General features: G+C 41.3%; 1 protein-coding gene across 6 annotated transcripts in view; it reads right to left on the bottom strand.

Moving 5' to 3' along the window:
* Positions 1 to 1,977: 1,977 nt before the first annotated feature.
* Positions 1,978 to 26,676, bottom strand: part of erbin (erbb2 interacting protein) — a 62,607-nt gene continuing 37,908 nt past the window's right edge. For 2 of the 6 annotated variants that reach the window (XM_080477020.1, XM_080477021.1), the window contains 19 exons: positions 25,255 to 25,318; positions 23,606 to 23,680; positions 22,447 to 22,591; positions 21,720 to 21,792; positions 19,115 to 19,244; positions 18,885 to 19,000; positions 17,867 to 17,936; positions 15,513 to 15,612; positions 13,562 to 13,683; positions 12,484 to 12,657; positions 12,018 to 12,200; positions 11,828 to 11,945; positions 11,567 to 11,750; positions 9,218 to 10,751; positions 4,178 to 4,234; positions 3,922 to 4,089; positions 3,330 to 3,422; positions 3,097 to 3,241; positions 1,978 to 2,323 (listed from right to left, as the gene is read on the bottom strand). In XM_080477020.1, coding sequence (XP_080333146.1) covers positions 2,118 to 2,323; positions 3,097 to 3,241; positions 3,330 to 3,422; positions 3,922 to 4,089; positions 4,178 to 4,234; positions 9,218 to 10,751; positions 11,567 to 11,750; positions 11,828 to 11,945; positions 12,018 to 12,200; positions 12,484 to 12,657; positions 13,562 to 13,683; positions 15,513 to 15,612; positions 17,867 to 17,936; positions 18,885 to 19,000; positions 19,115 to 19,244; positions 21,720 to 21,792; positions 22,447 to 22,591; positions 23,606 to 23,680; positions 25,255 to 25,318 — 3,757 coding nt within the window. In that variant the 3' untranslated portion in view covers positions 1,978 to 2,117. Of the gene's footprint in view, positions 2,324 to 3,096; positions 3,242 to 3,329; positions 3,423 to 3,921; positions 4,090 to 4,177; positions 4,235 to 8,404; positions 8,549 to 9,217; positions 10,752 to 11,566; positions 11,751 to 11,827; positions 11,946 to 12,017; positions 12,201 to 12,483; positions 12,658 to 13,561; positions 13,684 to 15,512; positions 15,613 to 17,866; positions 17,937 to 18,884; positions 19,001 to 19,114; positions 19,245 to 21,719; positions 21,793 to 22,446; positions 22,592 to 23,605; positions 23,681 to 25,254; positions 25,319 to 26,676 lie in introns of all 6 variants that reach the window. The other 4 variants (XM_080477025.1, XM_080477022.1, XM_080477024.1 and 1 more) reach the window with 4 other exon arrangements.

The raw sequence follows: 26,676 nt of genomic DNA on the forward strand, positions 1-26,676 counted from the left end.
TACGACTACAATTTATTTCATTTTTTTCCTCTTCTTCAATGTTTATCGCCATTGTTAATATTAAAGGGATAAAACTTTCAGCTAATTACCACCACAGTGTTTTCTCATTTTGGTTTTGCCGGCGCCACGAGCATCAAGTTACAAACGGATACACAGGAGGACAAATCGGTTCAAAACGCTGCAGGTAACATATCGTACAAACGTTTCAGTGGTTCACGGATTCGGCGATCAGCAACTTCAATCGTTTCCGCTTCGTGTTTTTTTTTTTGGGGGGGGGGGGGGGGGGGGGCGTCTGCTGCTGCCACAAAATGACTCTGAATAAAAAAACTGGAAAATGTGATGGAGACTTTCAAAAGCAGTTTTCTTTCTCCCAAGACACAATTTTTAAGATGCTGCTTCCTCCACACAGCCAGTGTCGATCATTTGTACACACACACACACACACACACACACACACACACACACACACACACACACACACACACACACACACACACACACACACACAAACTGTTTTCTAAACAACAGACGGTAAAACGTCCCACAAACCTTTACACAATGCAGAAATCTTCTTTTTTTTTTTTTTAAAAACAATACCATATATGTATTTCCTGTGCAGTTTCATTACCAAAAAAAAAAAATAAAAAAATCATCTCACCATATAAAAGTCATGTAAAATCAGGGAGTTACTAAAACGCTGTGTGTAAAAATGACTGGATGAAAATAAAGGCTTCAGATATTGCTTGGTCAAAGCCGTGATGCTGCAAGCGTACTCGGGATGTGTGTGTGTGTGTGTGTGTAAAATATTGCTCGTGTTTTCTGGGGTTCAGAGGTCGTCCCCCCCCACTTCGATCAAACAGTTCAAGGTCTATGGCACTTGACTACTCGACTCCTTCCAACTTCTGTACAACAAAGAAAAAAAACAATGGAAAAAAAAAAAAAACTGCTAAAGAGTGATGAGCAGAAAGCAAGTCTTTTTTTTTTTTTTTTTTTTTTACAGACACATAAAAGGCAACATGTGGTCTTCTCCCATGTTAAATAATAATAATAAAAACAACAACGAAGAATCACCAGATTTTAAAAGCCACTCGTCTCACCTACGTCTGCCTGAAGAATGAAGCCCTTCAAAATAAAACATGAGTGAAGTTTAGACCCTACTCTTTCTTAATTTCCGATTCCTTTCACCTTCCGTCCACTTCCAAACTCGCTTTGGTTAACTAGCAGAACGTCCACGTCTTCCTCTGCTCGGGATCCGTTTTGAAAACGTACAGGCTCTTGAGGTTTCGAGGCGGCGATCTTTCTCCACCTGTGTATCTCCACAAAATATTCGGCTTGTATTTTAAAACCTACTGGGCCCAGTAAACAGACGATTCCCAAGACTTTCCATCCCGTTTCACCTTTACGATCCAACTCCAAAGATTTTTCTCCTGCTTTCCGACGTCTGGGGATGAAGTCCAGGAAGATTTTTATTTATTTTTTCCCCCCTCTCCTCCGAGCCTTTAGAGCAGGGAGGGTGGAGGGGGGTAGAGGACGAATAATCTCAAAAGGAACAAAAAATAGAAAAGCTCCCTCCCTCCTTGATCTACGTTCCGTCTCGACACGACAAGCACGTAACACTGTCCTCCAGATACGATCGCACCGCTTCACCATCTTCCCATGAAATAAAAAGGCAAGCTTGATGACAGGAGAGGGGGGTAGAGGTGGGGGGCCACACACACATACACACACACACACACGCACACCCCGCCCCCTAGTGGTCAGATATATATATGTCTGCAGAAATAAAAGTTCATGATGAATGGCTGATGTGTGTGTAAAAAAAAAAAAAGACCTGTACAGAGACCACAGTATTTGCATCAAAGCTCATATCATCTTCAGCTTCTTTCGTATAAAAATATATATATATGTATATATTTATATACCACAGTGATGGCCTGTTTAGTTTTTTTGTTGAGGACACAGACGTGTAGATGGTTGCTGCTGTCTTGCTTTGTTGGATCCACTACATTCAGTGGTTTTCCCCGTTTGACTCAAGGCTATGAAGATCTCTACTATAAATAGTCCCGATCAGTCTCTTCTACGTAGAAAAATACGACAGTCAACATTATATTTCTCTCTCATGTGCCCCTCGCTCCACCACCACTGCGCTCGCTCCTGGTTTTTAGTTTAGTTTTTGTGTTGTTGTTTTTCTTCCGGGGGTCAGTTTCAGTTGAGTCTACGCTTGCATTTCTCGTACGATAATCATATCCACAGTGGTTGGAAAAGTCTTTAGGAGGGAGACGGCGTTCCCGTGATCGATATTCACAAAGCTGTATCCGTTCGCCTGCAGGTGGGAGGAGAAGAAGAAACAAACGACAGATTAACACTCACAATATAAAATATTTAGATATTTATGTAGTTTTATAGTTTACCATTTATTATTCACTTTGTTTTTGTGTATTTATACATATATGCGTATGTATATGTCTCTAAATATACAATAAACAAATAGTAAATACTAAATATACATGTAATTTGTGTTTGAGAACTTAAAAAAAAGAAAATTCTCCATATTTTTTTTTTGATATTTTTAAAAATACAAATAAAAGAGTTGCACTCCAGCTTTTATGTTTTAGAGTACTTATTAGTTTTACTCATGCATATATATTATTCTGTTTTTCTCATTGTGTAAATGTGTTGTTAGTGTATGTTTGCTTTTGTATAATTGAAGAAAATCCACATTTTGGTACAAATGTGTAGAAAGGACAAATTGGGGGGGTTAATAACAATAAAAATAAAATAGTTCTGTAAAAGGCTTGACTTTATATTTTCCACAATTGATGCAGTCGTCTAATTCTACTGCCCTACAACATGTTACCTACAAAAAAATAATAATATATTATTATAATATTTCTATTCCATTCTATCAACATGTTTGAGATAAATATCATTACGAGCAACAAAGCGCAAAGTTAGAATAACAGATCTCGGAGCAAAAAGACATTATCATCTACTTATTGGCTTGTATTTATAGAAAATCATCTTAATCGACTATGTTTTCGCAGTGCATTCATATTTAGTACCACTTCAGCTCACTTAGATTTAGTTTAGACTTACCGGAAGAAATGTAAGAAGCTACTTGATGGAGTTTTTCACTTGCGATTAATCCAGAACCAACATCACATACCTGGACGATTTTATCCCCCGGCTGAAGGATCTTGGATGCCGGTCCTTCAGGTTGAACCCTCGTCACAAATATACCCTGAAATGGGATTAGGAAGCTTTAGAATTCCAGCCTTTCACAGAACACGACTTTTTAATGTCGGTTTGAAACAAGAACGTGACGTTACGTTGTCGTCCGGGCGAAAGGGGTTCCCCCGACCTCCCACTCCTCCTGATATACTGAAACCCAGCTCTGGGTTCTTCTCCACTTTCACCCGCATCTGAAACAAACAAACAAACAAACAAACAAACACGTCAGACAGTTTTCTCATCACAGTAGCTGGCAGGTAATTATGTTAAACAGAACTAGTAAAATCATCATTTAGTATGTTTCTTTTGTGATGTTTTGAACTTCTTTCTTACAAACAGCAGGAATAAATTCTATCCTATTGTTTTCCCATTTTGGTTTTAAGTTAACATGAATTAGAAAAATCCGATCAAATGTCAGTTTCATCATCTAGTAATCTATAACTTTGTTATCAGAAAATGTTTGAGGCCTTGACATGTACCTTGGGGTGTGCCGACTTTGAGAAGTATTTTAATTGCAATAGATGGATGCCATTGAGCTTTGGCTAAGCCCCGCCCCCAAAACACAAACAAACCAATCACGCAACACTTATGTTGTTTTCTCAGTCAAATTAAGATGCAAAGATCATCAGACGATGTCCCTTGAGCAAAAACTGGACCGAACTGGACTGTGATCTGACCAACGTTTCCCACCTCTTGCTGCAGAGCGTCGAGCTGACCCCGCTGAGGCCCCGGCGGCTGCTGGGAGACTTTGAGCATCAGGTAGTCGATGAGCTGCTCTCTGGACGGGTGCCGGGCCATGGACGACTGGCTCGCCTGCGGCCGGACCGACGGGCCCATCTGACCGTTCATCAAAGGCACCTGAGACACAAACGCCGCACAGGAAGGTGTTCAGTACTCACTTCAAAGTCCATGTGGTCGAGAGGAGCGTCTGTGTTATTCAACCTACTTTTCTGTGGGGGTCCATGGTGTAACTTGGAGGTCCCAGAGGACCAAAAACATCGTCCTGAAAGCAAACGCACTCACGATTACCTACTCTGTACTCAAATGGGCAGAAATCCAATCGCACCCAAAATAAATGACAAACAGCAGAGACGCCCAGCGACCATAATTCTCACCTGGTAATGATATTAGGGAGATGTTGATTTAGAGGGAAGATAATGGGTGAGCACATCTGATTACGATGATGAAAGAGCCCAAATTAAACTGCACCCAAGCTTTGTTCAGGCACAGAGCGCACACACACACACACACACACACCCACACACACACACACTGCTCCTGCTACACACTCCCAACTAAAAGCCACCTTCTATGATCAGACTCACGCCGACACAAACTTACCTTTCCCAAACCCAGTTTTCACCGCCACACACAAAGTGAGAGGTTATGAAGTGACTCCGAGGCCATGAATGAGGCAAAATAAGGCTATAGAGTGACGTTAAAAAGAAAAGGAAATGGTGATTTCGGAGAATTAGAATCACAGGGAGAGATCACGAGGAGGTGGGGGTTAATTCACACGCAAAAAGAGGCAGGCGGGTTTAAAAGAGGGTCGGGTTGGAAACACGTTAATGACACGAATACAGAAAACAAGTGGAAAGTGGAACTGAGCAAAAACCGTCACAAGAAACATAAGTGGGCTGCACCAAAGAGGATTCACATCCTGGTTTATCTTTAATATACAGAAGTTCGAGTTTATTCTTTTTTTTATTCATCTTTTTTTTTTTTTTTTTTTTTAAATGGCACAGTGGGATAACAGCAGCTACATGTGTGAAATGACTCAAATCTTTAAAACTATTCACAAGCAAGCAAGACCAAATCAAACTTGCTTTAACTTGAAGAGTTCAAGCTGCAAGAAACACGACTCAGGGACATTAATCTGCTTTTGTTGGAGCTTTTTTCCATTTTCTCTGTCTATCTGTGAAGGTGGGATTCAATTTAAAAGACTAATTAATCAAGAGAAAATGGATTAATTCATTACTTATTATTAATAAATACTTTAATAACTAAATTACTTTTTAACACTTTTGGGTCTAGGATGAACTTCATTAATACATTTACTATTATGTATTGATATGTACAGGTTTATTAAACAATTAAGGTAAAAACATTTTTTAAAGCAGCAGTATCGGCAGTTTTGGTAAAAACCAGCAAAAGTTCAATTGCTCAAAAGATCTACAACATTTTTCCCTTTAACTTGTTTTAAGATTAAAGTTAGTTTATATTATTGTAATATTACATAATAAACAATTCATTCACTTATTATAATCGCCAGTTTGAAACATAATTGAGAATAATTTTCGAGGTAATCGCAGAGCTCCTGTGTGTGCTGTACTTTTTGGTTTTAATCATGCGCAAGTTGAACAGGCGCCGTTTTTTCATTCCAGATTTGAGCAGAGTGAGTGACGCGGGTCAGTCCAGGACGCCGTCGCCGTGATGAGGCTTTCCTCAGAGCCTCCATCTGCTGGAGGATGAGCCGGTTTGCTTCTCCTGCCAGGAGCTGGACTCCCAGCGACGACCTCCCACTGTGACGCCAGTCAAAAACTTGGTTTTCATGCTTTTCCAACAAACTTCAAGTGGTTGTTTTTTTTTGGTTTTGTTTTTTCCCCCTCGCAGTATCAGCTGGTCCGTTCACACAGTCTGCCATCAGCTGCCAGGCGGTCTCTTTTTGTTCTTTACTGTGCAGTTTTAGTTTCCTCACTTCATACAATTTGTTCTTTTTCATTTAAAAAAAAACAAAAAAAAAAACGAGAATCTGAAATGTAATAACGCTCAGGCCTACAGACATGAGAGGAACCAGCAGGTGGCAGCATTGAGACGCTAAAGTTACTAAAGGGAGAGCATCTTTACCTGAACATAAAAATCTGATAACTAAGAGAATAATCGGGTCTGATGTGTTTACATGCACTGGAAAAACAAACAAACACAGGTTTACCTGCTGTTTCAGCTCTAATTTAGTATATAAAGGTTCTAAAAGCTACATAAAGGCAGCGCCGCTTCTAATATGCCCACAAATGCCAAACATGTGAAACGTGACGATACATTTTGTTAAAGTTTGATTTAAACAGTGATTATTTTCTATCCAATTGTCCAGTGAGACTTGAAAAGAGTTTCAACCTTTTTGCTTAATATACAATTGATTATGGGAGAGAATAGTTTAGGAACAATGAAGCACGTTGCCGCTGCAAAATGTCAAAAACTCCCACTTGATTTAAGATAAATTCACCCAACAAGTAATATTTCAGAAAGATAGAAGGACTTGGTTTAAGACAAAGCATCTTCAAAATCTTGTTAAGTCAAACAATCTTAAAATGATCTTGGTCTGAGTTGTATTTTAGAAGAAACAAGGTTTATTTCACATTTCATGCATTTTTTGAACTGAGGTGTTATTTTTAGAATATAAATAATCTTATTTTAAGTAATTGTGGTTTATTGTAAGACAAATACAGCCGAAACTAAGTTTTTCCTATTAATTTTAAGATCTCAATATTCTATATCGTGTCTCATTTTAATAAAACATTAAATTTTCAGTTGCAATATTGGCAAAAAATCTTTTTTAAATTTTTTTAAATGTGTTTATTTAAAATTAAAAATACCTTGAAATAAGTTTACTTTTCTTGTTTTGAAACGGGCATCCCCCCCCCCCCCCAATGTGAGTAATGCTTATTTATTATGTTTGATGACTTTTAAATGTAATTTAGTTATATAACTACATTACTTTGAATATATTATTATCAGAATGGATCATAAAACCTTGAGTATCATTTATACGGAAGAGTTTTAGGGCCACTGAAGAAAAAAAATAAATTCGGAGGCTAAAAAAACCAAAAAAAAAAAAAACCTTCATGGCTTCAGAAAAAGTCGAAAATCAAAGTCGAGATTATTATTTTTTTCACGGAGAGACGTCTGTCCGTCCCTCATCATTTGCCCGTAGATGTGAATTCACATTAAATCCCTTAATTCTGACTATATCGGGTTGCTTACTGCTTATGGGCAAGTGATTTTACACAGGGTTTCCTTGATTAATAAGAACACATTTAAATCAGCAGCCCGGGATCCGTGCCTTTGTTCTTCGTATTCGACGCACTTCCGCAACGGAACAAGGCAGCAGGCTGCTCTGTCTCTTCTCGTCCTGATACTGATGATAACTGCACCGTGTTTATGAGCTACATTCTGTCCTGAAGCATCTCTTCATCACTTCATTAAACCGCCTGATTTGCATTTTGAGGAAGCAGTCACACGCGCAGACTTTTTTTTCCACCGTGGAAAAAAAAAATCTCGACTTTGATTTTTGACTTTTTCTGAGGCCACAAAGGTTTTTATTTTTTTTCAGCCTCCAAATTTTTTTTTTCTTCAGTGGCCCTAAAACTCTTCCGTACATTTAAGTATCTGGATTCATTAATAATAATTAAAAAAAAAAAACTATGACCACTCTAAGATAGAGCGTATCGTATCATGATTGAATTTTCCATCATTATAAAACTCCATTTGCACTAGAAGAAGGTGGAGGATCATTTTTAGCAACTTCATCAAGCTTAATGTTTTTGTACTTTTTTTTGTTAGGAATTGAACCTTAATGTCATCATTTATTGGTTTGTTTGTGTTTTGCTTGAATTCCGGCACGGGTCTTCACATTAAATAAATATTATTTTTCAGTCTACATAACTAAAATGCATATATTAAATTTTAAATAAGATTGTAATAATCTTAAGTTTTGATTAGAACTGGGTTTTTTTTCTGAAATGAATCCTTCTTGGTGCAACATGAGCATTTTGCATTCAAGTCTTCGTCTGATAATTGAACCACATTTCTATTAAAGCTGAAATTGTAGTAAATTGCACGTTTCAGTCTGATTGCAGTACAAAACATTTGACCCCTTTTAAAAGCTCCTGCCTCTTTTAAACTTCAAAAAGCAACAGAAAAGAGTAGAATCCATCCTTTTTCACTCTGACGTTTGCTTCACAGGCTTTGTGAGCGTCAGATGTTGGGGAAAAAAAAAATCTTTCATTTGTCTTTTTAAGGACAAAGTGAAAGACGGCGTTGTGACGGTCTGTGATCAGGAGGAAACAGGCGTTTTCTTCTCTTTTAAAAAGGATGTGAAACCAGCGGGAACTTCGGGGAGGCCCACGTGCTTAGTAGGAGCTGCGGCAGCACACTACAAGCTCACGGTACTCACACAGACGCCCGGGGCTCCGTAGGACTGTCCGTCCCTGACACTAAACACCAGGGACCCTTGGCTGGCATGCATGTCCCTACAGCTGCCGTAGTGAGACCAGCTCAGCGGAGCATTATTGGAATTATAGGAGCGAGACAGCGCGTTCTGATGACATGAAACAACCAGCACCAGACGACACGTCAGTGGTGGACATGCAACCCACCGGATGAGACAGTGACACAATATGAGACACGTTTACAGCATATATGCATACACAGGCAGACATGCAGAGAGGACATTTGGCATACAGATGGGTTAGTAGGTTTTAGGTTTGGGTTTATTTGGACGGGTTCTGAGACGTCCTGCTCTTGTGAAGGTTTCTGGAAGCAGTATTTTATTTATTTTTGAATTTTTTAAATAAAATCCACTGATAACACACACATTTGACTCCAGAACCAAATGTGACACAACGGCTGGTACCGGGAGAGCCGGAAAGATACTTCAAAACCAAGACAAATAAAGCCAAACCTGTGTTCAAGCTTTTCTTTTGCTCACCTAAACAGAAGCTTGACATAACAAATGCCAGTAGCCAACCTGACACAAGTTTCGGAACTTTCGAGACACACCTTTGGTGTAGTAATAAAGATCTTTAAATAGTTTGTCTCGTGAGTTTCAGGGACAAAAACACTAGTTATTCTCAATTCTACAGAGGGCCTGAAGGGTCAAGCAGGAACATTAAAACTCCACTACGCAAATATCCAAACAGCAAAGCAGAAACATTTGACGAGATTAGTTTCCTGCAATCAACATTTTTTTTTTCCTGCACTTTCTTACCTTTTCCATTTTCTTGGCCTCGATGTGCCTCATCACCTGGTCTCTCCAGTCTGCCGGCACCCGTCCTGCTCCCACCCCTCCGGGCCCGAGTGCCGGCCCGTCCAGCAGGGAGTGCTCCGACTTCACCCTGGTGTTGGGCCTCTTGCTGGGGCTGCCGTGCTGGTAGTTGAAGTCGCTGACTGACATGGTCCTTTCTGGAAGCTCGTGGGGCTGCGGCCGGGCGATGACGGGCCGGGACGTTCCGGGGACGTCGATGCTGTAAGTGCGAGCTGAGAGGGGCCTCTGTGCGGCCTGGCTCATCGCCAGCGGCCCCCTCGCCAGGGTGTGGATGTCCCTGTAGGTCATGTACTCTCCCTCGGGCAGCTGCATGCGCCTCGGGTCTCCCATGGAGGCCATGGAGGCCGTGGAGGCCGTGCTGCTTTGTCTCTGCAGAGTGCTGCTTCTGGGCTGGACAGCGGCTGAGTGGAGTCTCTCCTTCCCCCACATGTCGCCGGGGGGTTTAGCAGCCATGGGAGGGCCCCTCTGCTGGGGCTGCAGAGGGTACGGAGGCGCCTGGTTACGGTTTGAGTAGTTGGTGTTGGCGAGCGAGTGAGGAGGAGGGGGAGGGAGGTAGCCTTGGTGCTCTGGAGGCATTGGCGTCCTCTGGGCCCAGAGGCCGTCTTTAGGCATGGTACTGCTCGTGTACTGGACATTGTACTGAGGTGGGGGGATTCCCATCGCCATGCTGGAGGAAACTGGGTATCTGCTGGTGCTGGCAGGAGGCTTGGAGGAGGACAGGAGGTCTGAGGATGATGCGGAGGAGCCGGGGTAGACCATCAGGGTCTGGTCGTTGAGTAACTGACTGGCCGACTTGCTCCGGACGATGCTCTGGCCCTGAGTCCCCGGCCCCGGGCCGGCTCCTGCCGTCCGGGTGGCCGCGGCCATGTCGTAGGCGTCGCCGTCTCCCTCGAAGGAGTACAGCTTCATGCCGCCTGTTTCTATGTTGCTGATGCTCTGAGACTTCACCACCTGCGGCGGATGGCACCTTTTCTCCGGCGAGAGCTCCTCTGTGCTGCGAGACAGAGACATGTCACTGCTGGCTGTCACTCCTGTCGACGCCACATGCACGGCAGACGCCTCCACTCTCATCGCCTGGCTTTTGTTACCCAGACTGTTGATGCAGTCACCGGGCGGCTGATTCCCGTTCTGGAAATGATCCACATTGTCGTACCCCAGCCTGCTGTCCAGGTCCTCCGGGCCCACGGAGCCGTTCCGGGCCTGGTCCAGCCCGTCCAGCTGAACCATGTTGTCGGTTGGCAGCTTGGTCACGTTCATGTTGATCTGGTCCCACTTGGTGTAGCCGTCCCCGACGCCGTTGTTCATACCCTTCTCGATGAAGGCCAGCCGGGCTTCCATGGACAGGTCGTAGTCGCCCATCTTCTCTGGAGGCGACTGCTGGGTTTTTAACAGAGCCTGGAGGGACGTTTCAGAGCCGTTACCGTTATGAAGGAGAGGGGTCGTGTCTTTAGGTTGGTTCATATTCTCATCTTCTTGCCTGGAATGAGGACAGACCAGGAGAGAGAGACAGGAATCACATTTTACAGCAGATGTTAAGGTTTATTTCACGTTGATGCATTTCCTATTAATATGCATGTTGTGGCTCTCTGAGTCATGCTGAGTGTGACCTGTTCGACTCTTGCACAGCAGGAGTACAAAGTTCTCCCAGTATAATTTGTTTCTACACCAACCGTCTTGAACATTTGTTTTTTAATACTTTGCCAAGGTTTCTAGACTATCTGCAGCAGGTTTCATTTTAATTATGTACATTAATTAGGCTTTTGTTTGATTTTTTTGAGGATTAGTTCAGTGTAACCTATTTTATATTTGTGTTTTATTTCCGTCGACTCCCGCTTTGAAGCACAAATGTTTGATGGGTTGGATAAATAATGTAGGTTTTGTCAACAATTCCCAAAAAGAGCCGTAAAACAGGTTTAGGGAGGCAAGCTTGAAAAAAAAAAATAAACATTTTCCAAATGGTCTTGTACATATTTGTGCACCTCGTTTGTAAATACTATCTGATACTTTTGCTTTTTGGATTTCATGCAAATTAGACTTTTTTCCACTTTTAATAAACAATTGCAGATATTTTTCATCACATCAATCAGATTTTATTTTCCCCCCTCCATTTTATTGAATCCTCACATTATTTACAGTAATACAAATTGCATTTCATGAATGAAAGTTGCTAGAAATCTGCGTAACAAACTACTTTTGTTTGTAAAATGGAAACATCCCTGTTCTCTTGATCTTTCGGGCCACAACATGCACATGAGCTGGAAACACAGAAGTTGAGATATAACAATCACAAACCGGTTTTTGGGGAGGAAAGGCATCTTGGCCTCTCTCTCAGGTGTACACAGAGAGTTGTCCTGACTGCTGTCCGTGGTCAGAGACACGGAGTCGGACATTCGCGACGGTGACGAACAGTTGCTGTTGTTCTGGTTGCTGTTGGCCACCGTGTCGTCCAGCAGAGAGTCCGCGTCCTTCCCGTCATCTGTGTGGCAGGAGTGTCGCTCTTATTGCACCGCAGTTATTTACACCTCATGTCATCGTTAAAACCTGAAATATTACCTTTTTTATCCTTACTTAAAGTCACGACTTTAGGCTGGTTGATGGAAATCTCGATGAGAGGCGGCCTCATCTCCGCAATTTTCATCTCGTCTTCTTCGTCAGATAGTTCTTCAGAATCCTGAGGACAAACACAACTTTAGTTCCCGCAGCTGTGACAAGTCCTGATTATCAGTTGTTCCGTTACTCGTACATCTAGCGTGTCCTCGTGGTTCATCATGGAGCCCTCGGACGATTTGAGTGGGATTCTCCGAGAGCTGTAAGAGTCCGAAGTGTCTTTCGGTTCAGTTGCAGATGGACTTTGTGCACAAGTGTTGGTCGATATGGACGTCTCTATGTCTGATGCCATGCCGTTGGGACAGGGAGCTTCAATCACCTGCAGTGAACAGTACGTGTGCTCAGTTCCTCCGTAACCATGTTTATTGCTTTTCTTGAAAAATATATGAAGCATTCAAACAAGTCCAGCTGACATACGTAAACAAAAGGTCCTGAAAGCTCAAAAGATCACTTTCGATAATGTGTGTATCCTAAAAGCTTCTCTGCTGTTTTCTAACTAAACTTCTGACACGCTTACTGTTTGCTTTCCTAAAAAGGAACTAAAGTGAGTAACAAAACAGGCAGAAGAAATGAAAGTGACCGTTTCCCCCGGAGGACCTGACCTTCACTCCCACGTCCTGCACGCCGATGTGGTTCCTCTCCACCGGTTTGGGATCTCTCCCCGACTCGTCGCTCGACTCGTCCTCCTTCAGCCGGTGAGCCACCGACTGCGCCGTCTTCACCATGTTCTTCAGCTCGTCGGGGTACGGGGTCGGGTATCGCTTCAGGTTCCCCTCCTGAGAGGACGACGACAACAAATGATCAAAAACTGAAGAAATGGCAAATCTTTTATTGTTTCGGACAAACATGAAGCTCATCAGCAATCTCTGAAGAATGATAACAGCATAAATAATCATAATATTAGTTGTTTTATTAACAGCTTAGATAACGATAATTTAGTTTGTACAACGATTATTCTTAGTATTATTATTATTATAAAAATATGAATTAGCTGTTGCTGAAGCAAACATGGGCTTTTTTATCAGAAATTAAATAATCGCTTTTCTATTTATTTTTGTCTTTCAATTGAAAACTACAACTGGTACTGCAAAAACAACTACTACAGATTAAAATGATAATTTTTTTTCTTAAAAATCACCTAAATACTCTTTTGCTTTAATTTAATACTCATATATATATATATATATATATATATATATATTCCATATTATCATTATTATTATATTCACAGAACATTTTCAATTTACAATATGAACAAATTTCTATATTTTCTTTTTTCAAATACCAAAACTACTTCAGTTAAACTAATGAAATATTATTAAAGAGCTTTTGAGAACTTGAAAACAGCTAATGCACCTTGTCATTTACTTTCTCTTTCAACGAAAATACCACTTCTGCAATGACAAAAAAATACCGAGAAGCTCATCATGATATCCATCGCTGCTTTATGAAGTTCTGGGATTTCCAGCTCAACTTCCAGCTAACAAAGGTGACTGAGGACAACATGCTGATGTTGAGATATCTTTCTGCAGTAATGAGCTTTTCTGCTCACAGCCAACAGACTGGCTACATTACTCCGACTAAAGCAGCACAAAATGGTGACTGGCTGCTTAAATCATGTCGCTGCTGTTGTGTTTTCGCTGCCAATTATGTAAGCTGTAACGAATGTGTGCCGCTCACCCTCGGGGGCGTCTCTCTCTCATCCTTGTCTTCGTCGCACTCGAAGGCCACCTGAGCTCGGTGCTTCCGCTGCTCCTCCCACAGCACTGGGTTGAAGCTCTCCGAGTCTGAGTTGGGAATATCTGAAAAGAAACACAAGTCAGGAGGCGGATTAAGACATTTTTCAAATAACACCCCCACCAAATCAGGTTCACATACAGCATGTTGAAAGATCAGGGGGGTCTTCTCCATGAAACAAATACTCCGTATTGATCAACTCCCAACCAAACATGAGAAATCACACGTACTAATTCATCCACAATTATATTTTTCCTTTATTCTATTCTTTCTTCACTCTGAAGCCGCATTGTTTTTCCTGTTGAATAAGACATTCACCATCTTAAAAATTTACAAAAAAATGAAATATTACGTTTTTAAGATCCGATCGAAGAACATAATGATAGAAATAAAGCATTGAGTCTATCTGTTATAAACAAACCTGAACTTTAAACTACATCTGAACCATTTGTTTTTTTTTTTTAAACTTCACCAAGACTCAAACAAAACTATGTTCTAATTCAAAACATCCTTTGTGCTTAGCTTGCACGTCTATTTGTGACCACAAGATGGCGCACAGGCGATATAAAGCGTGCCAACAAGCCTTGAAGGGAGCAGTGAAGGAACCTGAGAATGAGGAGTTAACCCCGTCAGCTCCAAAAGAAACCAACAAAAATGAATTGCTGAAACTTGGACCTGTTACTGTAATGAATTCCTGTTCTCTGATGGCATTTTAGCAGAGAGCGAATGTGAAACCATTATTTCAAATTCTGAGCTCTGCATGTCACCAGGAGTAAAATGCGGCGAGCATGCTACAACAGGGGGTAAAGCGCTGCGCGCAGACCAAAAGTAGATGTGAAACTCTCGCAGGCAATCGTTCGGAGCTGTTATTTACACCTGAAGCCAATAAGGACGCGTTTTTGGTTTCCTGTGTTTGAATAGAGCTCCAAATGTAGAAACTCAAATATGTGCACTGAACACAAAGACAATTTTCATGATGCTGTTACGGTCAGACAAGATGATGTGGTGTGACGAACATCTTCCTCTGTGTTTTTAAGATACATCAGTTGTGTAACTTCTTAATGCATGTTTCAATAAAATGCAATAATGCTGTGGGGGAGGAGTTAAGGCATAAAAAATTACACAAAATGCTAAATACATTTGGTTTATATGCACAACACAACATTTACTATTAGAAATAAGTTGAAAAAAAAAAACATCAACAAAAACTTTAAGCCAACGCTGTAGGCTTACAGGGCCTTAAATATATTTATTGATTTAGTGTGAAAGAGCTCTGGTTTACCTCGACGCATCACACAAGAATGTGAGAACGCAGAAGTTGATATGAGTCAAAGGGGAAACAAGTTGTAAAACCGGGACACACCTTCTCCCAACTTCCCAGGGGAACACAGAGAAACGCACCCAAAATAAAATCTTCCTCTTAGTAAATATTTACCGAAACGGTTGAGACGAGCAAGAAGAAAAAAACGGCCGAAGTGAAGCTCCGGTTTAGTTTGTCTTGGACTGATCGACCATTTTTATAAATTTTTTTTGTTTGGAACATGCAGATCTACTAGATCCACTAATTACCCCGCAGCTTAAACGCAGCAGGGTCACAGTATAAGCCGTCGGCAGTAAGAGGATGCTTGACAAGGAGACCACGGCTAGAGTTTCAGTCTCGGGTAACAAGGAGTCCTATGAAATATGCATGCAGGGATCCCTGTTGCTCTGATGTAACAGAGGTTTTCAAATCTTTTCCTCTAGTAATTATACTCTAAACTGTTTTTCAGCTTATCAGAGTATCAGCAAAGCCATCATCCGCTTTAATTTGTTATTGTGGTCACAAACACTTGCAGCCCGACCGCCTGCCAGATGAGGCACCAAACAAAAGCGAAACAGAAAGCGGAGTACTCACAGTCGTCCGTCCTGGTTTGCTGGGGGAACATGTAGTTTGTCAGCACAGTTTTATGAGTCTCAGGATCCTCCTCTTTCTGGAGCGGGATCAGGGGCTTCGACTGTGGGAGACCAGAGGAAGTTTGTCACTCACTCTGACTGTCGTGGAGTTTCTCTGCTTTTGGCAGAGGCCAGTGAGCTGGGCTGCATCATCGCCACCTTGAGAAGGATTTTACGTGCTCGACACGAAGTGGAGAAATAACACAACGCACAATGTACCGATGATGAGTTCAACAGTCAATTCAGAGTTTTTGTTCCCCGAGGACTGGGACGTTGTTCGAGTATTCATTGAAAGAGCCTGGGCCTCGCTTCTGTTTCCCAATGAAGCTGCTCTGTTCCTGTCACCACTGATGTTGCACCTTGCCCAGTCGCGTCCACGTGTCTTGATATGCCTGCTCGGCAGTCTGTCTGTGACCGTATTGGAAATAGCAAAATTAAGCAGACAAATCATCGCACGCCAGAAAAAGTTTCGACTTGTATTCTTTGGAGGCCCAGACAGCAGAAATTGGTACTTAAAGCCCGACTCTTCACAGCCCTCCTAAAACAGCTGTGCAGGTATTTTTAAAAAAGCTGGGGAGCGGTTCAGCCAGGGGGAGGAGAGAGGGGGAAAAAAAACCAACAAAAAAAACAACAACCCATGAATAATAGATTTCAGAATGCTGCAAGAGTCAGACTGCAATTTGGAAATATTTATAAGTCGGACAAAGCAAACAGAAGCACTCAGAGAAAGTGCTGTCTTCTCCAACTTCTCCTGGTAAACTTGGTCTGCGTTCGCACTGCGTCGAATTTGCTTTCATTACATCTCTGGAGCGAAATGAAGGCTTAGAAAAGGTGGAAAAAGTCATGAAGCTTCAGGTTTAGCATCTCCATAATTTTGGACGTTAATAACTTAATAATAAAAATATAAGACTTGAAATGACAGTCGTCGTAGCTTGGACATCCATGCTCGCAGCTATGTTCAGCGTTGAGGGGAATCGCCATGATCTTAACACTCCTGATTAGTACAGTGGACAGTCACAGGTTCGTCCCACCCCCACCCCACCCCACCCCCGACGGTGAAGACGCGACATTGAGTTGAGCAGTTGTGGCCTTTAGGCTGGAGAAGCGTGTTTGTGTTTGGAGGTCTGCAGCTGAGAGGTTTACCACTGTGGCTGCCGGCAGCTCAAAAAAAGGTTAACCATGAAGAGGATGGGTTAAAGAAATAATTGACCCCAGATGATCAATAGAGAATGCCTCTTTTCTTATCCACTCTTCCATCCCGCTCTCTTCCATTTCAAACATCACATTTGTAGCCTGAGCCGCTCTAATCACGGGGATCTGACGTGTGCGGTGCTTCAGTATGCTCGGTATGCCGGGAAATGAAATGAACTTTCTCGATGCACTGAGAAACGTTGTACGCAAAGCATGATTGAGTAAGTTAACGTCCCTGGAATTAATTGATTGAAATTAACAATACATTTTTTATCATAAAACTCTGTAATTTACCTACGATAACAAGAGACGCAAACACATTTGTGAACTTCAAGTCACATAAAACTTAAAGTTTAAAACTATTTAAAATCGACTTGTAAACCCAAATGGAAGCGCTTCTGATACGTTTGGCTGCTCCGTTTTTACTGAACACATCCTTCGGGTTCAGTGTTAAAGATACGAGAGTGAACAGGGAGTGAAATGCAGCTTTGTTTGGCAGGTGAACACAGCCTTCAGTATCCTGCTCGGCTCGACGTGACGAGTTCCTCCGCCACAGTTAAACCACAATGCTGTGACGCGCTGGGTTTTCTACGCTGCTTCTTGACACATAAGCAAACCAGACTCGCATGTTTCCACCTCTGATAGGCTTGTTTTCTGTTGAGGGCTGAAGAAAAATTCCAAATTGGGAGATAACATTGACCTCTGGTTCCCTTCCAGCTTGCTGCGGCTGCCTTATCTCACAAAGCAAACTGGCTCCCCGTCACTCACATTCTCACAGACCACTCTCTAAGGTTTTCAAACAAGCAACCACTTACTCTGCCTTACACAACTATGAAAGATTCTGTTTTCTAACAGTGATTAGGATCCTCCCAGATTAAAAAACAAACAAACTGATTATCACCGGGTCTGACCCACGATGACACTTGGCACGTTTAGATCGAATGTCCTGGAAGTGGCCGACTGCATTTCAGATGTGTTTTTCCTGTGAGCTACTTGACCCGGCGTCTTCATTTACAGCTGAATTGTCACGTACGCAGCTTAAGTTACAGCTCTGAACTCTCCGGACACCCTTTATGTGAGACTTGAACTTCATGTGTGTCGGGGTGGGGGGGGTGGGGTGTTTACCTGATTCTCAGACAGCCACATTGCAGTCATCTCGCTCAGTTTAGTGAAGCTGTATGGAAGACTCCTCAACCTGCAGGAGGAATAGAATTGCCGCTGAGTCAACTTACTTAGTGTGAGCGTGTCCAATCAGTTTGGACTCATTACAACACACCCACAACTGTTTTTAGTAGAAACATGGCCTCTACCAAAAAGCAAGTAGACGAGACGTTTGTCAAAAAAAAAAAACACTGATTTGAGCACATTTCCACACAAATAATCAAATTTAAGAAGAGAATTACTTTAGAGAGTCTTGAGACAGGGAAAAAAATGTTTCTCGCCATTTCAAACCATTTTTCAATGTGAATACATTGGCCCTATCCCACTGAAATCACATCTACATCGGAGGAAGTGATTTCACAGTGCTGATGATGCGATCACTGGATTGCTTTGCACAGTCGGGAGCTTTGTGTGCGCGTGCCTGTTACGTCTACTCGTCTCATGACGCGTCGTGTTCAGTGTTTTGAGGAAAAACAGCGGTGGCAAAACCCGACTGGTCCGTGTACAAGAAGCATAAAGAACCAAAGCAAATCCATCTCCAATACTGGCTCTTCTGAGTAAAGCTGGATGTCAGATCATGCGTTTATGTCTAACGTCATAGAGCAAACAGTTATGCGAATGATCCAGCAAATAAGATGAATTTCTTGGTGCATATAAACCTGCACATACATCACTTTGTCAGCGTTCACGTAGAGGGGACAATCTCATCTATCAATGGGAAAGAATACCATCCGATTGAAACAAAACAAAACAAAAAAAAAAGTGACGCATTGCTGCCTTGAGCTGTGGAATTTTAAATCTCAGTGTTGTATTAAAACCTCCACTCTTATTGAAACAGTGTGACAGCCAAATAAAAATAAGGAACAGCAGTCACTTTCATCGACTGCAGTTACTCGCCACGTGTTTTGCAATTATAAATGACTGAAATCCCACTATACTGTTTGACCTAAATCTTGCACGCACAGCGTCAGTCCAGACTCACTTGTTGTTGCTGAGATTGATGACTTTGAGCTTCTGCATGTCACCCATTTCCTCAGGCAGAGACTCCAGCTTGTTGGAATGTAGAAACAGCACGGTTGCAATCTTCCAGTTACCCATCTGCAAGGAGGGAGGAAAACCCGAGACTCAAAACACGAGCCTGCGACGCTCGCTGGAGCTTGGAGCCGCGCGGGTAGACGCATATAATATTTAAGAGTTCAGGTGGACGCTCACCTCGGGCGGAAGCTGGGTCAGGAAGTTGTGATCTGCAGCGAAGGTACGAATGTTCACACACTGGCCGATGGAGGAGGGCAGGGCTTCGATTTCATTGAAACTGCAGTCCAGCTCATCTATCGCGGTCAGCCTGAATACAGAAAGACGAGAGAAGGGTTTATTCATGTGGTTTAAGTATTACACAGAATCTTCCAGTGTATGGCAAGCCCAGCAAGGCAGAGGCTTTAAACGGACCCCCCCACCAAGTCCAAACATAAAATATGTCATTTCTTTTCTCCAGTAAATCTCTGTAATTTCTTTAAATCCGGGTGGATGCTGCATAGATTTACAGTTAAGAATCTGGGCAGCATGAAATCTTCTCTTACAGTAATGGAACCACACATTTTATCAATACAGCTTGGCCAGAATGTGTTCTCCCATACAAACATGGAAAGATTGTAGTATTTGTTTTATAAAAACACACAAAAGACAAAACGTAGAAAAGCTTAGGATGAAATCCAAAAATGCGGATTTAAAAACATCTCTGCTCAATTATTGGTTTCTAAACTTAATCAACATAAAAGGATTTAACCCCCAACAAACTGTTTTTGTTAGTTTAGAAATGGTTTTCTAAAAAAATGCTAAATATGCTATGACAAACTAACGTGTTCAACATCATAAACGAGCAAACGATTTCCAAAGAATCCATTCAGATTTGGAGAATTCTCTTATTGAAATTTAGACATTTTATTGATGCTACACTATTTTTCATCTGACATTTGATGGGAATATCACATTTTGGCACCTTTGTGACAAAAAGCAGCTTTCAAGCTTTGAAACAAGCCTATTTAAGCTTTAGGTTGAAAATTATAAGCTTAAAATGAAAAACAAAAAGTATATTTCAGCGCCAATAACTGTTTGGCAGACATTCAGGCTATTTTTACATAAACCAATCACACACACAAAAAAAAAAAGAAAGAAAACTCACGACATGTTTTTACTCATCTTTTAGTCCTAAAATAAAACATGCATGAATGAACAGCACAGTATGTAAAAAATAAAGTATTATTGTTTATGGATGATTTTGCCCATCTAATCTTCCATAAACAATAAAGTATTATTGTTTATGGAAGATTAGATGGGCAAAATCATCTTCAAGATTCAAGAAGTTCAAGGGAAATTTTAAGTAAAATTAAAGTAAAGCCTCTTCGGCTCTACAAACACAATAAAGACTCACGTGCAAAGTGCAACGAACTGTAAACAAGTTATCTGGATGATGGGACAGTGTGTTCTACGAAAAAAAACAAAAAAGAAAACATACCCCTAAGGCATAGAGTGTCATATTTGAGGGTATCCTGCTTTTATTATGCAACCATATACAAATCCAGTGAAAGACTCTTTAAGGCAAAAGTGTGTGATGTTGGTTAATTTTTCTCTTTTAAGCAGGTATTATTGCATACATCTAGTAATCTAGTCACAAAAGTCTTGAAGTTCCCCACAAAGGGAAACAGGAAAAAAACCAAAAAAACTAAACTCTAAGACTTGAAGGAAACTCTGCCCTGGTGGCATGATGTTACCTAAGAGTGGTACTGAAACGCTTCGCAATGCACACTTAAAAGCTTCGCGGCGCACGAGTGACACCCAGCCACATTTCTAAAACCGAACTCGTGTTGACACACAAAAGCACGGTGCATCCTGGGATTTCTGCAGCATGAAAACAGCGAATGCACTCCGAGGGGATTATTATGAATGCAAAAGGGGCGTGGGACCAGCGGGACAGCCGCCGCGCTGCAGTGCTGAATATAAACCAGGGTGAAAACAACACAGTTCACTGGCAGTGCGCCCAATAAAATCAGTTACATATAAATAGACCCCCAAAAAAATAAAAAAATAAAATGAGCTTGCTTAATCTGAAATCCTTGCCCGGGATTAAGCTAAACCATAGGCTTTGTCACATAATCTGTGTCAAAGTACACAAGGAGACACAGTCTGACATAAGGGATAATTGATGTGTTTGGAAACAGTAAATAAAAACAAAAGTACGTGTGTGTGTGTGTGTGTGTGTGTGTGTGTGTGTGTGTGTGTGTGTGTGTGTGTGTGTGTGTGTGTGTGTGTGTGTGTGTGAGTCAGTTCATGTGTTTTCCTCTCTCGTGCATGAAAATGATGGATGGATTAAATAGAAGTTGACCATTAACGGGGGATGCTTGTGCAGGGGCAGGTACCCCCCTCAGGTTTTACCTGTCTTCTGCACACACACTTGATAGGAGGGCAGCTAAAGGGGATTTAATCTGAGGGTCATTCGGAGGGAGATTACTTCCGCAATAATGCAAACTATTCCCATAAGTCATCGGAACAGACTGGAAAATGCCGCGGCATTCAATTACTGTCATCCAGTCTTCATAATCGCAGTCATTAGCAGTATTCAATATCATCAGCAGCAGACCAAAACAAATAAAGCAAGGGGAGCACTCACAATGCTTAATGGGAATATGTGATTTATCCAGACAGACGTTTTATGAGATCAGTGGGGCGGCGGATAAAAAAAAAAAAAAAGGCACAATAATCCACTGATCTCCTGGTTTTTCAAAGTCCTGCTCATGTTCAAGCTACGGTGGTTTGCGCTCACCCTCCGATGGAGTCTGGCAAATACATCAGCTGGTTCTCGTCTACTTTCAGCGCAGTCAATTTCTTCAAGGAGCCTAACGAAAGAAGAAAAGCGGAAAACAGGAGGCAGACTGAATTAGACAGAGGCACAGGCAGGTGGGGCAGCAGCTCCTGGGCTGGTTATCGATCATCATTTGTTGTTGCACCACAAAGAGGAATATCCATTACTGCAGCTAATTAGATTCATTCATACCGTCATCAATACAGTAATAGGTTTAGCAGTAATCAACCCTGATATTGACAGCAGGGTGCATCTGGACGGGTTTGATTTTATTAGCCTGGTCTTAACTCATAACGATTACTTTTTGGCTCAGGGGGAAGAGGAGATTATAAATATCCACATTATGCCATTAACCCTTTAAAGGGCACTCGTCCAAATACTGGGAAAATGAAAAGAGTGCGTGGTTTTCCTTCAAAAACAATTGATTTTACAACGTTTCTTAATGTCTGAAAAGTGGCCAATTCAGCAAAAGTGAAGATGCAAAAAGCTGCTCATTGCTTTCTCTTCTCAGATTACGTTTTGTATAAAGACATGATTATCACAAAATCAACACATGAGGAAGACTTTAAAAAAAAAAAAAAAAAAAAAAAAAAGTAAATTAGCTGGAAAGAGAGAGTTTAATGTGTTTCATAAGATATTTCTTTCTTAAAATCTTCAAATGTGTGTGTTTTGAGCGTGTAATCTTCACCGATGGAGCCAGGCAGCTGTGTGAGGGCGTTGTTGGAGAGCAGGAGGTCCTGCAGGTTCTCACAACCGCAGATTTGCTCATCCACCATCTCCAAGTTGTTCTTCGACACGTCCAGATAGACCAGCTGTTTGAGCATCCCCAACATCTGGACGGATAAAGAGAGGGGCAAGAGAAAGTGATGATGACCGAATTTGAAGGAGAGAAGAATATCCGTGATATATAAACTCATTGATAGCACGACAGCAGGGAGGCAAAAGTAAGGACACACAATATTATCTGCACAATGTTGCTGACATTGACTTCGACCTGAAATAGATATTTTTCTGCTGATTCATCGGGCTGATCAAATGATGCTTGAATTTGAGTAGTGTTAATCAGTGCAGTAAAATGGCATAAATCCACCAGAAAATAAAGAAAAATAAGTTCAATATATATATATGAAAAAAAAAAGCTTGACTAGAACCAATATTGTGCAACTGTTATTGTGAATCAGGTTTATTTTTCAATCAACAAGAATATGACCAAAGGAAATAACTTAAATCTCCAGAGTTTTATTTCTTTTTTTAAATTCAAATCTCTTATTTAATCAGTAACTCTTCACATCGTAGCATTTCTGCAGTATCGATCATATCAAGTGAGAAGCGATCCATTATTAATGTACGCATCGGTGTAGAAATAAAAGCATTGTGACATCTCCCATCCTCCGTCCAGTAAAAGTGAAAATGCTCATTGCTGATGAGGATAATGGCTACAGTTTCTGGTTCTGGTAATAGGCTTATCGGACATCACTGGTAATAAAAGGCCAGCCTGTGATTACAGCTGATGCTGTCGAAATGCTGGCAGCAGAACTAATGCTTCAATTATGACCCAGTTACAAACAAGCCGGTCATTTGGATGGAAAAGACGATTTCTCGTCAATACGACGTTAGAAATGTGTTGTGTCGTACACGGTAGTCGGTTAACGTTCGGAGAAAGTGGAGCTCCTTCGCTGCCGCAGACCTCAAAGTCTGATGCAAACTGACATCAGTTCATTTTTTGATAAAGATTCCAGCGGACACGTTGTTGGGAGAAATTAAGGGGGAGTAATCTGGAGAGGATTCTTTAGGGCGCCGCAGCCCCACTGCGAGCGCTCGGACCGGGAGGAAGTGTGAATTAATACCCCAGGTAAAAACGTCAGTCTGTTCCCATCCATCCACAGCTCCTTGATTCCTGTCAGCTGCTCCAGCACCTCAGGCTGCACAAAGAGAGGCGGGAGAGGAGAGAAGAGGGGAGGTTATTGAGAGGAGGATATTTTAGTGTCCAAAAGAGAGTGTGGGCTTCTGTGAATGAGTATTTATGACTTTTATGACTGCTGTGGGGACATTTAAATGGTGTACTACTCAAGAGTTTTTCTGATTGGAAACCAAGTAGTCTATAGTGACTCTGTATTACACAACTCTTCTACAAGTACTGTCCAGATCATCAGAAGGTAAAATTTCAATAATAGTCCGCTTAGTTCTTTATCTTTATTTTTCTATAAGGCAAAATCTGGCTTTTTCCTTTTCTGTACTTTATATGATAAATTTTCTGATATTTTGTGTGTGCCTGCCGCTCGCTGATGACTAGTATCCCCTCCATTTCGGGTTTTTCACCAAAATCCCATCCGTTTTGACAGGCCAATTGTTTTATGTTTACAGTTTTTTCACGATTTCTATGGAAACAGCCTGCCAAATATTTAACAAAAGTCATGGGACACTATTCCCGAATTTTCCTCAAGTTTTAATGTGCTATTTTTTGTGTATGTCCTCCCAAACTCTGGCGGAAGAAAAAGATCAGTAAGATTAAAATAAAGCCGGCACCTCGCCTCCTAAAGAAGCAGGCACACAGAATAATATTTTCGACAGTTATCTTGTTTTTTATTGACTGGAAATGTCATTGTACCATGCCTTCATTGTTTTCAATTCAATGCATTTCTAAGTTATCGTTAAGTACATTGAATTGCTTTGGGCATGGATGTTGATCCATAAAAAAAATTCTCTTCTTTAAGCACCGATTTTAAATATGGGCAATCGTTACTCCATCTTTAAACATAGAATCTGTATTATGGTGGTACAGTGAAAGGGGTTTGCATAATAAGTTGCAACTAATATAAAATGAGACGATTAAAGCCACAGTGTACATTATTAATAGTTTACTGGAGCACGATTTCCGTTTACTTTTTGAGAAAAAAGAATAAAAAAAAATAAAATGAGGATTGAATTATTAATTACGGTCAAACACATTTTTATGATTCATTGTGTTGTAAGTATGATGGAGAAAAATGTCACTAATGAGCCCCAGTGCTCTATATAAAGATCTACCAGGTTTCAAATTACAATTCAATTCAGTTTTATTTATGTACTTTGAAATGAATACATGGCCATCTCTTGGAAAACTAAAAATCTCTATTTACCATCTGAAGAGTCATGCTCTTCATTGCCCATGAATCTCAAATGTGGTCCCGTTGTAGACACTTTTCATGCCGTGAAATCATCATTTATTAAGTTATTTCAGATCATCTTTAAGCATGTATGTATACCCTGGGTACATTTTCAGTTTAACATGCCATATTTCACATTTTATCACAGATTCTAATCGTACAGAACTGGTTGATTTGCATTTATGATGACTGTGGTGCATGCGCACCTTTAAAAATAAATAAATAAATAAATTCTTTCCTCTGAGGTATTAAGTAAGAAGAAGGACGAGGGATTAGAGAAGGACGAGCTGAGGTCACCGCAGAGAGGTAGAGAGCCCGGGGCTCCGACAGACTGACGGACAGATACTCACCACTTCAGTGAACTCATTACTCCCCAGGTCCAACCTCTCCAGCTGTGTGAGCTTCTGCATGCTTCTGTACACACACAAGGAGGAACAGACTCAAAACCAGGGAGTGATTTAAAGTAAAAAAAATAAATAAATAAATAAATGGTAACGGCACATTGGAGATTTATGCTTTACTCATTTTGAGGACTGGAAAAGTGTCTGCGGGAGCTGAAAAAGCCACGCAAAAATATAAAACTGCTCCCTTGTGCTTCAACAAAAGCAACACTTTAACGTTTCAAAGCAATGTGGGGCGCGTGGCTCAAGAAGCCAGCCAAAAGAAACGTTTCCCTTTTTTCTTTTAATATCATCGGTTATTTTCCACGTTTTATATTAGCGCGCGCTGCACTTGCCACATTTGGCTGAATCATTTTATGTGTAAATAAAACACCTTCCACCAGATCTCAGGCGTGACAGAAATACGCTTTAAATAATGGAAAATGTGACGTATGCTCGCCCTGAGCCTTTGCTCCAGAATTTTCTCCCCAACATTTAGGTCACAGGCGCAACATTTTCTACAAACACTAAACAACTAGGACTGTTCAACTGCTTTCACTTTTTACAAGAATTAACCGATTCTCACAGAAAATCGGAATTAAGCAGTAATATGAAGAATTTTTTTTTTTTTATACCTTTGAATGTGATGCATTTGAGAATTTTAACCCCAAATGGGGAATGCGCACCAGAGCAAAATAAATAGAAATACTCCTGGTACTCTGCAGTGTCTCTGATGGACATCCTTTTGTACTGTTTTATTAATATATGCCGCATTCAGGTGTTTAAACATGTTCAAGCGATCCTCTCTGACCTAGATTCAGTGAGTTTCTGAGTGTGTAACGAGACTAATTGGCTGCTATGGCTTAGATCGATGTCCCTCCAGGACGAGGCAGCTTTCTTTTAATGCGGATTGTGTAATCAATGCGAAAAGAATAGATGTACTGAAAAATTAAGAACATGAGAAGTTGTTTGTGACCATGCTAAAAGTGGACACGGTATATATGTGACAATTTGAGCTCTGAGACAGTAATGATGTGTCGCTGTACAAACTAGGACAGTGTGCTACTCTGGTTCATTTACAAAAGGTTTTAATATTGATTGACAGCACTGTCCCCGTCTGTGGGAAACCTTTCAAACCAAACATTTCCTCAGAAGGAGTCACAAGTTCAGAGAAAGTGTTGGGAGTAGAAAAGAAAGCAGAGGAGATGGGAGGTGTGTCGTGTTCTGTTTGGGATCAGATCTGCTGACCTTTTCACAGCAGGTGTGGGCTGTGTGTCGGTGAAACGATTGGGAACTCGAGGTCCACCAACATCGCTGTGTGTGGAGTCAGTTTTGTTTTCAGGTGCCGATCATTAAATACGAACTCGAGACATACGGCATGAATCATAAATA

The sequence above is a fragment of the Lipophrys pholis genome (assembly GCF_963383615.2).
Source record: "Lipophrys pholis genome assembly, chromosome: 12".
NCBI classification, from domain to species: Eukaryota; Metazoa; Chordata; class Actinopteri; order Blenniiformes; family Blenniidae; genus Lipophrys; species Lipophrys pholis.